We start from the raw sequence: 15,815 nt of genomic DNA, 5'->3' as shown, positions 1-15,815 counted from the left end.
ATCTGCTTCTCATTCTGCTATTCTCAAGTTCGGGACCTGGTCTCTGGATTTTGGAATACATCATAGAGACAGAGAATTTTAATCGAAAGAAACTAATTCGTAGCGTTCACTTTGGAAAAAGATGAATTACAGTTTAAAAGAAAAATAAAGATACCTGGAAAAACTCAGCAGGTCTGGCAGCATCTGCAAAGAGGAACACAGTTAACGTTTCGAGTCCGTATGACTCTTCAACTGCCAGACCTGCTGAGTTTTTCCAGATATTTTTATTTTTGTTTTGGATTTCCAGCATCCACAGTTTTTTGCTTTTATATTACAGTTTAAAAGAGACTGTCTCCAGAAAAAAACAACCAGCTTACATCTGCTGCAACACCACTAGAATCCCAAAGGAACATCATTTGTATATTTCTTTATTTTCTTATGGACTTTAATTCTTATCAATTCCACGTCCTCCATCTGTAGCTTGTTCCATTTTGCATACTAATGCGTATGTGTGTGTATGTCGCAGGATTCGGGACATGTTTTTACATTTTTAATAAGTTTTATACTTCTAACTGTGAGTTTTTTAACAATAAAACTAACTTCTTACTTGTTAACTCAAGAGACCTGGCTGGCTTATTTCTTCATACAGCTTTACAAACAGTCAAGTACTTACTGAATTGAAAAATCACAATTTTCTAAAAAATTAAACTCAGTTATAACCAGCCTCAGGAGTGTAAAGGAGAGGAATTTATTCACCCCTCCAGACTTGGTTCTAACAATGGAGACCAGAAATATGCCCAAGTATGGTCTAAACAAGGCTCTATAAAAGTGTAACACAACTTCTGTTTTTCAATTCTATCCCTCTAGGAATGAACCCATGTGCTTTGTTTGATTTTTTTATGGCTTTATAGACTTATGTCATTACTTTAGTGATGTGTGTATCTGCACCCACAGATCCCTCAGTTCCTCAGCACATTTAGACTCTGACTTTTCAAGAATTATGCGGCCTTTTAATTCTTCTTGACAAAACCAACCACGTCACACCAATCTACATTGAAGTTTATTTGCCAATTGCACACCAATCTGCAAGTTTGTTAATGTCTTCCTGTATTTTATCATAGTCCTCTTTGTATTGACTACTTCCGTCAATTTGCTGTCCCCTGCAAATTTTGAAACTGTACTTGCGATTCCGAAGTCCAAATGGTTTATGTGAATGGTGAACAACAGTGATTACAGCAATGATCCTTGCGGAACACTACTTCCCACCTTTTGCCAGGCCAAGTAACTACCTCTAACCCTTACTCTTTATTGATTTGTAGCCAATTTTCTACACACCTTGCCACTTGTCTACGGCCACATCTTCCAGTAGTGGGAACGGCAATGTACTGAACTTAAGCTGCAAGTCATGACCCACTGGATGTCCTGATGCCGTACAGGCACTATAATTGCTGGTGAAGTCTAAACTTCTGATCGGCTGATTTGCCCTGGACCCACCACATATGTCCCCCTTACACTGAACTCAGTGTAGGAGATTTGGGCTAGATACATGCCACTTACCCAGATACTTCCCATGGAATTGTTCGACCATTTAATCTCTGGTGTAACTCAGTGATAACAATGGAACCCTACTCACCACCTCCCACCGCATTCACCCCCAACATCCCCAATCTCTGATACTTCTTCAAATAATTCAATAAATTTGGTCAAATATAACCTTCCCTCTTAAAATCCACGTGGATTGCTCTTTATTATAATGTCAGTGTCAAGATGATTTTCTACTGCATCTTTGAGTTAAGGATTCCATTACCTTTCATACCACTGACTTAAAGCTAATTGGTCTATAATTCCCTGGTCTTGTTCTATTTCACTCTTTAAATATTGTAATCACAATAGTTGGCACCAGTCCTCTGGCACAGTTCCCTTTTCTACTACATGTAACAGTGCTATCTCTTCTCTAACTTCTTGTAATATGCATGAATGCAATCCATCCGGACCAGGGATTTTATCCTCTCAAGTTCAATTAGTTTATCAATTATCTTTCCTATTTTTATCTTAAATATCATTATTTGTTTTTGATCTCTTCTTCTAATGTCAGGTCCACCATGTTAGCCTCCCAGTTAAACAACAAGGCTGTTAATTATTTCATATTTCTGCATTTCGCTGTTCAATACCAGTGAGTTTATTTTGTGTATCCCTTAGTGGCCAAATCACTGTCCTGATTTGCCTTTTGTTATTCAAGTGTATGTCGAATATGATCTCCTTTAATGTTCCTGGATAATTTAATTTTGGAAGGCAAACAGAAACTACCAAATGTTTTTGATGTCTTCCTTAACCTTTTCATATTCCCTTTTGTCATCCTCTCCTTTGTTGTCTATCGAATTGGTGAATGCCATTTTCTTTAGTTTCAATTTTTTTCTCTCTTGGTGTGCCATTATTGGTTAGATGGTTTTGGTTTTTAGTGAGATATATTTCTCCTGAAATCTACTAATTATCATTTTAAATGTTTCCCATTGCTGTGCTATTTCTTTGTCAGTACTTTTTCAGTTTACTATCCTGGTTATTTAATTTGATAATTAGTGCAGGACACACAGGCATGATTCAGTCCCCATATTAAATTCATGCACTCTGTATAGCAAAATATCAAAAGTTATGGCAATTTGAGAATCAGAGAAATAGAATTCAGAAGAGCATGGTAGTTTCTCTCTTGCATTGGCTTAGGAGCTAGGAGGTACAAAACTGAGAAATAACAGCTCCAACATTTGGAAAAGGATATAACTATAGCAAAAGAAGTTTATATTATAACTGTTAATGTAGGAATCTGTAACAGGAAAATTGAAACAGATATAAGACAAAAACATAAATTGTAAGAAATAAGATTTTGTGAACACAGATAAAAGGTTTTTTTTAGAAAATACACTATAAATAGGCAGATTGAGTTGACAGTATAAGAGTAGTGTTCTGCTGCATAAAGTTCAAAAAATTTCTATTTGCAAAGCTTTATCGATCACCCAGAAAGAAATAAAACATCTTCTCTAGGGCAAGAAATCTGCTATCCTTAACAGGTCTGGTCTATAGGTCACCCCAGTTCCACAGCTTTGCGTTTGACTCTTAACTGCCCTTACAACCGTATGGGTTGCTAAAGGACAGTGTTCGGCTGAAAACGTTTTAAGTAGACAAATATAATTTTCAATTGATTAGTACAATTCTAGGATCTGGAAAGTTCTGCACTTTTTAATATCTCCATCTGCTGACCTTCAGTTGTGAAGGTGGAGAGAGTTTGAAAATTCTCCATAGCTGCTGCCAATGTGGTGATCTGAGCCAACAAAAAGCTTGCTGAGAGATAACATAGTATGAATATTATGTGAGGCTTGGAAGTTAAATTCCTAGTGTGAGAGTACCTCAATTTATATCCAAGTTCTGGACAGCATTTATCATTCCAATGATTTCCCAAATTATAATTTGATCATACAGCAAATGGAACTATGCTGGAAAACCATGGCTGGTATTTTCTGGTCCCACGGTGGTGGGACCCACCGTGGGGGATGCGGCAGCCCAGCCAAAGGTCCATTGACTGCCAATGGGACCAGATGATCCTGGCAGTAGATGGGGCCGAAAACCCCAACGTGAAAATGCATGGGATGCTGGTCTGCAAATCATTTTTAATTAATGTGCATAAACATCCTGGAGGCTACCACTGACCAGAAACTGAACTGGACTAGCCATATAAACACTGTGGCTACAAGAGCAGATCAGAGGCTAGGAATCCTGCAGCGAGTAACTCACCTCCTGACTCCCCACAGCCTATCCACCATCTACAAGGCACAGGTCAGGAGTGCGATGGAATACTCTCCACATATCTGGATGAATGCAGCTGCAACAACACTGAAGAAGCTCAACACCCATCCAGGACAAAGCAGCCCAATGATTGGCACCCCATCAACAAACATTCACTCCCTCTACCACGAATAGACAGTGGCAGCAGTGTGTGCCGTCTAAAAGATTCACTGCAGGAACTCACCAAGACTCCTTAGACAGCACCTTCCAAACCCATGACCACTGTCATCTAGAAGGACAAGGGCAGCAGGTAGATGGGAACACCACCATCTGGAAATTCCCCTCCAAGACATTCACTATCCTGACTTGGAAATATATCGATGTTCCTGCATCGTCGTTGGGTCAAAATCCTGGAACTCCCTCCTTCACAGCACTGTAGGTATAGCTACACCACATGGACTGCAGCAGTTCAAGAAGGCAGCTCACCAGTACCTTCTCAAGGGCAATTGAGGATGGGCAATAAATGCTGGCCCAGCCAGTGACACCAACATCCCATGAATACATTTTTAAAAAGCAATTTTCCAAACAGTTTCGCAACCCCAGCTCAGTGATCACTAAGAAGTTCTACAGCATGTAAGGTACAAAGGTCAAGTTATTACTTCTATATGGGATACCAAGTCCAAAAATGTTAAAACTACTTAGGCTTAAAAGTATAGGGTGGAAGCTCAATGCTGGATTTGCACTAAGTGTGGTAGTGAGCAGAAGAGACGATGTTTTACCCAAGGGCTGCAATGGCGTCTTTTCACACTACATCGTCCCAAACCCACCGCATTAAATATGCATTCCCAGGAAACACGCCCATTTCATGGTGGGCTGGTTCTCATTCACCCACCACACCATCTCCTTGCCACTTCATCACACTGGGTGGCATATTTAAAGTCCTGCTGCGCGAGCACTTCTCAATGCTTCCAGCCCCACAAACACTGCACGGAAGACATGGACCTGAAATGCAAGAAGACTACAGTCCCCAGGTTCGATGACGCATCCCTTGAGCGCCAATTGGTCGCAGTGGAGGCTCACCGTGATGTCATCTACCCCTGCCCTGGCAGCTGGATGGGCAGCAACATTACTGACCTGGCTTGGGGGGGCGGTGGCAGCAGTGGTCTGCGCCAACGCCCTGCAAAAGAGGATAGCCACCCAGTGCTGCAAGAGGATGAATGATCTCCTCCGTTCCACCAGGCTAAGTCATTCTTCTCATCACTCTCAACTCACACACTCACGAACCCATCACACATCCACAGGGTCCTTACTCACTGCCACACAGTTCAAGGGACATCACCATTCACTCTTTCACACATGCTCATTGTCCTCAGCTCATCCATGGGATCACCCACCACCCACACATGTCAGGCATACTTATCATCTGGCCTGGCAGGCATTCTGGTTACACTCTCCCCATCGCTATTCTTGTAAGACAAGCTGGCTCACAACAAGAGGGAGAGGTCGCAAACTGGTGGAGGAATGCCTGAAATCAAAATCCTCACAGACTTTGAAAACACAGCCATCCAACTGGCCTTCGAGGACTTGGACTGTTCCTCTACTGATGGTGAGGTCAGCGGTGCTCTACCAAGTGAGGATCCAGCAGTGCAACATCCATTAGAAAACTGTGCTATGACTGATGTGTCCTGTTTCTTAGGCCACAGCCATGCAATAATTATCTCCCCTTGCTTTCGCAGAAACATCTGGAAAACTGCCAAGAGAGTCCACGACCCAGGACCTCCAGCTGAACCCCGAAGGAAGCTCAGAAGAGGAATCCGCTGAAACCTTCACAGTGCTCACCCACACCCTGCATCAGCGCAGAGACACACACCTCAGTGAGACCTAGCTATAGGATAGCCTCGGGATCACAATATGGTGAGCACATCGCACTTTCTGACCGACAGCAGGTGGCAGCAGGGACTTCCCAGGTGTCTGACACTTGGGGGACTGCTGGAGGCCAGAAATTTGCTGAGTCCAATTCAGATGAAGAGCTTCTGGACTCAACTATGTCACAGATGCTGGAGCTGCAAAGGCAAGCTGGGGAACATAAGGAAGGGATGTCCGCTGCACTCCTCAGATTGCAAGGCATGATGGAGGAGTCTGTCCTCTTTCAGGCTAAAGTGATAGCATCAGCATTGCAATGCACCGAGGTCAACACTGGTAGGATGGCGGCTGCCATGGAGACCTTGGTCCAAGACATTGGTCCTGCACTGTGGCATGGGCTGAACTCTATCGCCAACGCCATAGTTGGCCTCAAACAGTGTGTACGTGAGAGGGCTGCGGGGCAGCCCGATCTCACTCCTGCTACCCCTTCCCCTCAAGGAGTCAGCCAGGGGCAGTTGGGCACCCTTAGGGAGGAGGATCAGCAGGTGGCACCCCCCGGGGCCATCCATCCAGATGACTCTGGGAATGTCTGGCCCATCCAAATCCCCTCTTCCTGTGACCTCAGCAGCTCCACAGGCCGAGGAGGATGCCATTGCCACACAGCAGCCCTCCAGAAGACACCCACCAAGGTCATCACAGACAAGGCGTAGGAGTCAGGAGGAGTCAGGAGTCAGGTTAGAAAAGTTAAGGAGATGTAATTGCAATCCTGGGACACGGGTGTTAATCACTTGTACATAATGTTCACTATTGTCAATAAACTCCCAGGGATGTCTCTCTGCCTATGCCTCCTTGTTCTGATGAGCAGTGTTCATGTCACTCACGTGTGAAACCTTTCTGCAGAATATAAAGGCAGGTGTCTCAGTCCAGGGCCTCTTCCTGGTGCTTTTTGCAGCCTTCACACCAAAATGATGGTCCGGCCTCACACTTGCTGGACACATTACTGATGCCTGCACCTCGGTGCTGGTCATTGCTGCCGGAATGTCGTGGGCAGGCATCACAAAGTTCTGTCATTCTCTCAATGTGCTCTCAGTACCTTTAAGGTGGGGCCGGCCCCCATTTCTTCAGCATCTGTGACCAGTGACACTGTGCTCCTGAACGGCTCAGGTGTTGAAAGTGGACAAGGGATCAGATGCTTTTAAAAGTTTCATGGCTGCATCTGTATGATATGACCCTGATCACAGAGCGCAAGCAAGTTGCCCTCGGCCAGACAGAAGTCAGACATTCTCAGAGGTTATGTGAAGATCTATGGAGTGTCCTCACTGCATGTTGTCATCATCCTCCTGCAATCAGGTGACTATCAGGGCCTCCACTGCGTCTCTATGAGAGGAACATTATCACAGAGAGTATGTGCGCTGCCATAAGCCAAACTGGAGTTAAACATTCACAGATGCAATGTGAGGACCCATGGTGTCTCCTCACTGCATGTCGTAATCATCCTCCATAGCAACTATGAGGGCATCCCGAGTGCACCTGCCTCATCTGGCAAGGGCCTCATCGCCGTCATCCTTACCTTCGGGGACCTCCTCAACCTCATCACCATTGACATCCTCCTCATCTGAGGAGACCTCCAGCTGCTGCACCTCCTCCTCAGCCAGCTCGTCTCCCCGTTGTAGCGCCAGGTTGTAAAGGGCACAACAGGCAATGATGATGCGTGACACCCTCTGTGGATTGTATTGCAGGGCTCCAGACCAGGCACTGGAACCTCACTTTCAGCATTCCAATGGTTTGCTCCGCCAAGTTGTGAGTTGCAGCATGAGCCTTATTATATCTTTGCTCTGCTGCAGTCTGAGGCTGCTGCAGAAGTGTCATCAGCCACGGCCTCTGTGGGTAGCCCTTGTTCCTGAGGAGCCAGCCCTGCAGCCTCTGTGGACCCTGGAAGATGTCAGGGATCTGTGACTGACTGAGATGGACAATGCCAGGAAACAGTGCACAGGCCTGCAGGATATGTTTGTGCTGGTTGCACATCAGCTGCACATTCAGTGAATGGAAGCCCTTGCAGTTGAAATAGTTGACCCCTTGTTGCAATGGAGATCTGAGTGCCATGTGAGTGCAATCGATGGCATCCTGCACCTGTGGGAAACCTGAGGTCTGAGCAAATCCAATCACTCCTGCATCCTGGCTCTCTCGGTCCCAGATCAAATGCATAATGTTGTGTGGCCTCATGAAGATGGCATCCGTGATCTCATGGATGCATTTGTGGGTGGAGGCTTGTGATATCCCACAGAGGTCACCTGTGGGGCCCTGAAAGGAGAAACTGGAGTACAAATTGAGCACCATGGTCACTTTCACAGCCACTGGCAGTTGATGCCCTCCATGTCCCCAAATCCTGCAGTAGTTGGCAGATGTGACCGACCAGTTCTCTAGACATGCACAGTCTTCGGCGACACTGGTTCTCGGTCACCTGCAGGAATGAAAGGTGGTGTCGATAGACCCTGGATCTAGCTAGGCGCTGAACAACGAGGGATCACTGTGGCTCTTCAACACCGTGTGTGGGAGCCCCGGCCGCCCCATCTTCCTGAGGGTGCTGCTCCTCTCTCTGCGTAGCCAGGTGCCTCCGTTGCTGTCTCTCCCGTTGTCTCCACGCTCTCTGTATGCCATGAGGCATACAGCTAGTTCACCAGGCTCCATGCTCCTGATGTGCTCCTGCAGGATGAAAGAGAAAGACATGTGGGTTAGCTTGTGTATACTAAGATCCTCTCTTGGTTAAGTTTGAAGGCCTCTTAATGCATCCCGGGGATTGCTGGCCACCACTTGGATGGCCAGTGTGTGGTGTGCTGCATGGCTGCCTGAAATCTCACCTTCCTCTGTCCCACTTCACCTGAGCGATTGGCAGCAGCTTTGACCATTGGACTGCTTGCTGTGCTCTCAGCTCAGTCGTAGGCATTCTCTGAACTTGCACTGCAAGGCAGCACCTGTTAGTTTGAACCATGGGGGAGACTGGTCCAAACTGGGATGATAACATAGCAAGGGGCTGTGAGTATCTCCAACTATGATTGCTCCATGGCCAGCTTTAGCAAGGAGATTGTACAACATGCCCAGTCATCCAACTGTTGTGCAGTCCACTAAAATGCTCATTAGTTTGCAGTCTGTGCCCAAGTGGTGAAAACGTCTGGAGCACTTGCATGTCTTGGCATTGCTTGAGTGGGCAGTTAAGCTAGAGGCCCAACTCCATGCATGTCTAGTGGCTGTGTCTGAGCTGTGTCAGCTGCAGAGGAATGGTCACTTTATATAAGGTTTCCCTAATGTTTCCCTCCCGCCGCAACACCGCATGTGCTTGTGCATTATCTTCAACTGCAGAACAGTCCTTGCCCCCACTCCAATGTGCCTCAACTGCAGAGCAGCCCTTGCCCCCACCCCCAAGTTGCCTCAACCACAGGGAAACCCTTGCCCCCACACCTCCAACGCACCTCAACCTTGAAGTCCAACAGGCGACTCAGGCAAGCACTATGCAACGTTACTGTGTACTCACCTCCGAGCTCCCCTCAAAGTGTAGCTTGGCAAGTGCACGTTTTATATACGTTGTTGTGAAACACATCGGCATGCAATTGTGCCGACGTGGGCAGATGATGCAGCAGGAGGGGATGATTTCGGTGGGCTGGCCTGATAATGATATACAGGTGTACAATGAGGTTCCCGATGTCTGATGGCAGGAAACATGGCCCACCATCGACAGGCTGAGCGGACAATCACAAACTGGTTTCACAACATCGTGAAACCGATTTTTGGCCTTCTTGCCATATTGTCCGCTCACGCCGCAAAGCACACCCATTGCCAGCGTGCACGGACGATTCCACCCTTAATCTTATACTTGGGGAAGATGCATAGCTGTTAGTGGAGATGTTATAATGAAGAGCAGTAAAAGGTAAAGAGATTGTAGTAAAAGAAAAAGGAGAAACTATATTCAGAATAAGTGGCTTTGTGGCAACGAGCATAGGAAGAGAGAAATGGATTGGTATACATTTACCAACTGAGCATAAAATTGCTCTTTATTTTCCATGTAGACGTTGTTTAATGTAGACACTGTTTGCCACCTTCATATGAAATTGTGCAGTCTTCTGTTACATCTTAGGCTGAATTCCTTAATGTACAGGAAACCTCTTAAAAAAACTCCTGTCTCAGTCCATTATAAAGATTTGATCAAATACGAATGGCAACTTAGGGGACAGTTGATATCCAAATGTGGATTACCTGGAAAAACTCAGCAGGTCTGGCAGCATCGGCGGAGAAGAAAAGAGTTGACGTTTCGAGTCCTCATGACCCTGAGGACTCGAAACGTCAACTCTTTTCTTCTCCGCCGATGCTGCCAGACCTGCTGAGTTTTTCCAGGTAATTCTGTTTTTGTTTTGGATTTCCAGCATCCGCAGTTTTTTTGTTTTTATCCAAATGTGGATTACCTATTCAAATTCCAATAATTTGTGCTTCATTTTAGACAAATAATTAATTTGGATAGTTTTAATTAAACAAAAGCTCAAGGCAATTCCTGGACTCAAAAAGACAATTCAATCTTTTCAACGAGATGGGGTTCCTGTTCCTGATCATTATCAATGTAGTGACTCCTCATGGCATATGTGGACATTGGGTGAGGATACAATTGGGATACAGTACCCCTTCCCTCCCCATATTTGGATATCCTGCTCACTGACATGGCCAACATATGAAGAATGGTAACTTAAGTAAGGTGCAAGGAGAGCAGCCAGAGCTCGTAGAACCATCTACCAGCGTAGTCAGTGCCTTCAGGTGAGGAGAGGACATTAAAGGAGGGAAAGTCATTTTAAAACTTTCATCAGGTTTGAACCCAATTTGCATTGATGGATACATAGGGAAGTCATTAAAGCATAAAATTACTGCATATGATAATCTAGAAATTGACTTTTCTACCTGTGTATGTTCGTTTCAGACCAGCTTTTAATCCTTGAGGTGGTTCATTGGTAAACTTTATCGCCATTTGCAGCAGAGTAATAGGGAAATGCCTGTGGACCTCAGTTGTTATCCACAGTCGGAATGAGTCCTGAATAGTCTCAGTTTCTGTAATTGTGTCCATCAATTCATCCATGAAATCCAGTCCCAAGTGGCAGTTCTGAAGTAAAGCCCAACCTCCCTAAAAATGAATCCCAAAAGCCAATTCATTGCATATGAATTTAGAAGCCAACGCAAAACACAGTTATTATTTAAAGGTGAAAACATTTGGTAATTTACTGAAAGAGACATGTCTAAGCTTTTCATCTTGCACTCATCAGGGCACTCGCAAGAATACTGATATAAGGGGGAAAAACAATAAATTATACTGTATGTGAAGGGAGTGCTGATTAGCTGGCAAGTGGCATTGCCAAGGAGAATGCACCACTGATGGTGACTGACAGTTAACTGCCAAGCATTATTTGAAATTTAAACCAGGTAGCTTGACCCTGATTGGTCAAGGCATTGCCCCGAGTAATGAGTCAGGTGCAATGTATGAACATGCTCTTTCTGCCTGCAAAGAACAGGGCCTTGTGTCTTAATAAATATAGCTTCCAGTACACGCAAATGTGCCACACTGCAAACCCGACTGACTATCTTAAATTGGTTGGCAGTGTCATTCTTAGCACATTGAGGATTATTTAGCAAATGTTGTCCAATTGCAGAATGACATCTAACATTGGACACTGTGTTTTGAATTTTGAAAACCCGGGCCGGCTGGGTATGTCCTGTACCCTGTCCATTGTGAACAGTGGCTGGGATATGCTTTTTGATGGCAGCACCCTGTTCATGGCAAATACCACTCGTGTTGCTACTGCATAGTAGCAGCATGAAACAGCTAGCTTCACCTGTTGCTCAAATTTTGAGATACCTTGCCCTTCCAGGGTAATCTAAGGTATACTGGGCACTTTTCAGAGCCAAAAAGTGACAGCCTTAGGTCCATTCATGAGTTTGCATGATATACAGTGTGAAATGATCTGATCAGGGTAGTCATTATCCTGCAGGATACCATTGATGCGCCCTATTTCAGCATCAAGCTTGCATGGTGAGCAAAAGGCTTGGAACCTATTTACAAGACGAATCTTACAGCGTGTGGAACTGTAAGAATGCTAATACATATATTGACCAGTGAAGGTAGGCTTGTGGTAGACCATGATAGAGATCGTCAAGCCAAAAAAGATGTCCTGCCTATCACACGAGTGAGTAATGCAGTATATGTGATGCTAGGTATGTAGACCTTACATGCCAAAGATTGGCGGATCGTATCAAACAGCATGTCCCAGCCACTGTTCGCAACAGGCAGGGTACAGACCGTACCCGACCAACCCATAATTGCAAAACTCAAAACGCAGTGTCCAAAATTAGATGTGATTCCGCAATTGGACAACATTTGCTAAATAATCCTCAATGTACTAAGAATTACACTGAAAACCGATTTAAGATTGTCAGTTGGGCTCACAGTGTGGCACATTTTTCTGTGCTGTAAGCTACAGGGCCCTGTTCTTTGCAGACAGAAAATACGGTGCACCTGTTTCAACTAAACAGAATAAGTGACACCATTCACTGACTCATCCCTCAGGGCAATACCTTGACCAATCAGGTTTAAATTGCAAACAAGGCGTGGCAGCTAAATGTCAGTCATCATCAATGGTGCATTCTCCATGGTAATGCCACTTGCCAACCAATCAGCACACTCTTCACATACAGTATAAATTGTTGTTTTCCCTCTTACGTTGAGGATACCATCCAATACCATGAGGGTATTGTGTGGCACTGCCACCATGCTAAATGGATAATAGATTTCGAACAGATCTAGCAACTCAGGACTGGGCATCCAGGAGGCACTGTGGGCCATCCGCAACAGTAGAATTATACTTGAGCACAATCTATAACTTCATGGCCCGGCATATGCCCCACTCTACCATTACCACCAAGCCAGGGATATATCCTGGTTCAATGAAGAGTGCAGGAGGGCATGCCAGGAGCAGCACAAGGCGTACCTAAAAATTAAGTGTCAACCTGGTGAAGCTACAACACAGGACTACTTGCATGCCAAACAGCATAAGCAGCAAGTGATAGACATGCTAAGTGATTCCACAATCAACAGATCAGATCTAGGCTCTGCAATCCTGCTACATCCAATCATGAAAGGGGTGGACAATTAAACAACTCACTGGAGAAGAAGGCACCACAAATATCCCCATCCTTAATGATGGGGGAGCCTAGCACATCAGTAGAAAAGGTAAGGCTGAAGCATTTGCAACGATCTTCAGTCAGAAGTGTTGAATGGATGATCCATCTCAAGGTCCCCAGCAAATTTGATTCACTCTATGTGATATGAAGAAACGGCTGAAGGCACTGGATACTGCAAAGGCTATGGACCCTGTCAATATACTGGCAATAGTTCTGAAGACTGGTGTCCAGAACTTGTTGCGCTCCTAGCCAAGCTGTTTCAGTACAGCTACAACACTGGCTATGTGGGAAATTGCCCAGGTATGTTCTGTACACAAAAAGCAGGACAAATCCAACCCGGCCAATTACTGCCTCATTAGTCTACTCTCGATCATCAGTAAAGTGACAGAAGGGGTCATCAACAGTGCTGTTAAATGGCACATGTTTAGCAATGACCTGCTCACTGACGCCCAGTTTGGGTTCTGCCAGAGTCACTCAGCTCCTGACCTCATTACAGCCTTGGTTCAAACATGGATATAGGAGCTGAAATCCAGAGGTGAGGTGAGAGTGACTGCCCTTGACATCAAGGCAGCATTTGACCAAATATGGCATCAAGAAGCCCTAGCAAAACTGGAGTCAATGTGAATTGGGGAAACTCTCCACTGGTTGGAGTCATACCTAGCACAAAGGAAGATGGTGGTTGTTGGAAATCTATCATCTCAGTTTCAGGACATCACTGCAGAAGTTCCTCAGGGTAGTGTCCTAAGCCCAATCATCTTCAGCTGCTTCATCAATGATCTTCCTTCCATCATAAGGTCAGAAGTGGGGATGTTTGTTGATGATTGCACAATGTTTAGCACCTTTCATGATTTCTCAGATACTGAAGCAGTCCATGTGCAAATGCAGCTAGAACTGGACAATATCCAGGCTTGGGATGACAAGTGGCAAGTAACATTCACAAGTGTCAGGCAATGACCATATCCAACAAGAGAGAATCTAACCATCGCCCCTTGACAGTCAATCGCATTACCATCACTGAATCCCCTATGATCAACATCCTGGGGGTTTCCATTGATCAGAAAATGAACTGGACTAGCCACATAAATACTGTGGCTACAAGAGCAGGTCAGAGGCTAGAAATTCTGTGGTGAGTAACTCTCCTTCTGACTCTCCAAAGCCTGTTCACCAGCTACAAAGCACAAGTCAGGAGTATGATGCAATACTCTCCACTTGCCTGGATAAGTGCAGCTCCAACAACACTCAAGAAGCTTGACACCATCCAGGACAAAGCAACCTTCTTGACTGGCACCCCATCAACAAACATTCACTCTCTCCACGAACAGTGGCAGCAGTGTGTGTACAATCTGCAAGATGCCCTGCAGAAACTCACCAAGGCTCTTTAGGCAGCACCTTCCAAACCCATGGCCGCTACCATCTAGAAGGACATGGACAGCAGACACGTAGGAACACCACCACCTAGAAGTTCCCCTCCAAGCTACTCACCATCCTGACTTGGAAGTGTATCTGCCGCTGGTTCAAAACCCTGGAACTCCCTCACTAACAGCACTGTGGGTGTACCTACAGCACAGGGGCTGCAGCAGTTCATGAAGATAGCTCACCACCACCTTCTCAAGGGCAATTAGGGAAGGGCAGTAATTGCTGGTCTAGCCACATTCCGTAAAGAATTTAAAAAATTCTTCTGAGTGTCCTGTTGAGTGCAGGATGAAAAGCTTAGACGTGTCTCCTTTTGTTAGCAATACTCAAGTTCTATACCACCAAACAACTATTAGTAATTTACTCTTCACCTCTGTGGATTTTACACTAATGTCCCTAAGTTGACTCTCTTCCTGATTTTTTCCCACTTCTTTATTGAAGAGTGTCTGGCCTCCATTTGGGAACTCGCTCCATTAAATTGCTGAGATCAGGAGTTTATGCAGTAAAAGAGATTGGGATTATTCTCAATTCTCAGCATTCTTGTGTTGATGCTTCAATGCCCTGTGGCAATACATTGACATAGGAGGTGGTTCAAATCTCCACAACAGTAGATTATTCTCAAGATCTTTACGTAACAAAACTAAAAGATCTCAAAGAAACATGCTAACTGAACTAATTTGGCAATTTAAAGAGAACAGAGATAATTACTATCTTTGACCACACAGATAGTGTGTAAGGAACACAGATATCTGTAAGGGACAGGTTTTTACATAAATTGGTGAATGATAATCCTCTTACACTTGACATCGTCTGCTGAAGCAATCTGCGTGCATGTGTCTCTTGACCCTGACCCATAGAAACATAGCGAGTCTCAATTTTCAGTCTCTTTCCAAGGGCAATGATGCGGTCTGTAGGATCAGAGCCCATGGAGAGAAAACAGATGAGGGGGGTCCTGGTGTCAGATTCCTCCCAGCTTTTCTCAAGGTCCAGAATAACACCTTCCGCATACTTCTCACCCATAGAATCGATGATATATTTGCGGGCCTAGATACATAAAAATAAGTATTGGAGCTTTTGATTTTAAAAGGCAAATATATTGTCCCTACGTTGTTAAGATATCTTAAAATAAATTATCGCAAAAATTCAAAATCATTGCTAAGTGCAACATTTCAGCAGTTCTTACTGAGGCCAAACACAAATGCAATTGGGTTCCGTGAAAATCATCCCATTAAACTGTTGACTCTTATAATCCATTGGGTAAATGCAACACCTGACAGGGAACTATGCACAGTTACCTGACCTCAGTCAAGGAGGCAGTGAGGTCACTCATTTTAAGAAACAGTCACACCTATAACTATTGTTAGCTTGGCCCAGAGCATATTATTTTCACTCTTGCCTCCAACTCAAAAGATTGTGGATTCAAACCCCATTCCACATAATCCAGGCTTCTGTGTTTGCCTACATAATACCAATGAGTAAATCTTAAAAGGTGATATTCATTGTATATGCCTCTTTCTTGCTCATTGAAGAATTGGGAAGTCAACTGTTCTTTTATTTATAAACTAGATGAAGTTTTA

General features: G+C 44.7%; 1 protein-coding gene across 1 annotated transcript in view; it reads right to left on the bottom strand.

Annotated features, from left to right (window-relative positions):
• The window catches only part of LOC121280052 (dynein heavy chain 5, axonemal-like), a 336,766-nt gene that overhangs the window by 26,759 nt on the left and 294,192 nt on the right, over nt 1-15,815 (bottom strand). The window contains exons 74-75 of the mRNA XM_041191681.1: nt 15,037-15,282; nt 10,555-10,774 (exon numbers count right to left, since the gene is read on the bottom strand). Coding sequence (XP_041047615.1) covers nt 10,555-10,774; nt 15,037-15,282 — 466 coding nt within the window. The remainder of the gene's footprint in view (nt 1-10,554; nt 10,775-15,036; nt 15,283-15,815) is intronic.

This window comes from Carcharodon carcharias, chromosome 7, assembly GCF_017639515.1.
Source record: "Carcharodon carcharias isolate sCarCar2 chromosome 7, sCarCar2.pri, whole genome shotgun sequence".
Taxonomy (NCBI): domain Eukaryota; kingdom Metazoa; phylum Chordata; class Chondrichthyes; order Lamniformes; family Lamnidae; genus Carcharodon; species Carcharodon carcharias.
Note: the sequence above shows the minus strand (reverse complement) of the source record. Positions and strands in the feature narration are given on the sequence as shown.